The sequence below is a fragment of the Penaeus monodon genome, chromosome 21 (genome assembly GCF_015228065.2).
Source record: "Penaeus monodon isolate SGIC_2016 chromosome 21, NSTDA_Pmon_1, whole genome shotgun sequence".
Classification (NCBI taxonomy): Eukaryota; Metazoa; Arthropoda; class Malacostraca; order Decapoda; family Penaeidae; genus Penaeus; species Penaeus monodon.
In genome coordinates, this window is record NC_051406.1 from 40,493,668 (window position 1) to 40,493,933 (window position 266).

At 37.6% G+C, this 266-nt stretch overlaps 1 protein-coding gene across 1 annotated transcript in view; it reads left to right on the top strand.

Moving 5' to 3' along the window:
* The window catches only part of LOC119586489 (leishmanolysin-like peptidase), a gene marked incomplete at its 5' end in the record, with an annotated part of 14,738 nt that overhangs the window by 3,966 nt on the left and 10,506 nt on the right, over window positions 1-266 (top strand). Inside the window, 1 exon segment of the mRNA XM_037935227.1 lies at window positions 126-208. Within this exon segment, the coding sequence (XP_037791155.1) occupies window positions 126-208 (83 nt within the window).

A 266-nucleotide genomic window follows, 5' to 3' on the forward strand; every position in this document is an offset into this window, starting at 1 on the left:
TAATAATGAAATAAAAATAATGAAAATAAACCAAAGAAAAATAATATCACATTTTTCTTCAAACATATCGTAGCGAACTAAACTCCAGCCTGATGTTATATAACAATCTTTTTTTTACGTTGCAGGAGACAGTAATGCCCTCGGCTGTGTCGTACTGGCAGCAGGCGCTAATGGTGCGGCGTACAGAGAGCGTCATTAGGCTGAACAGGTACGGGGGAATATGTCCTTTTTCTTTTCTCTGTTCATTTCTTGTGTTTTGGTCTTTT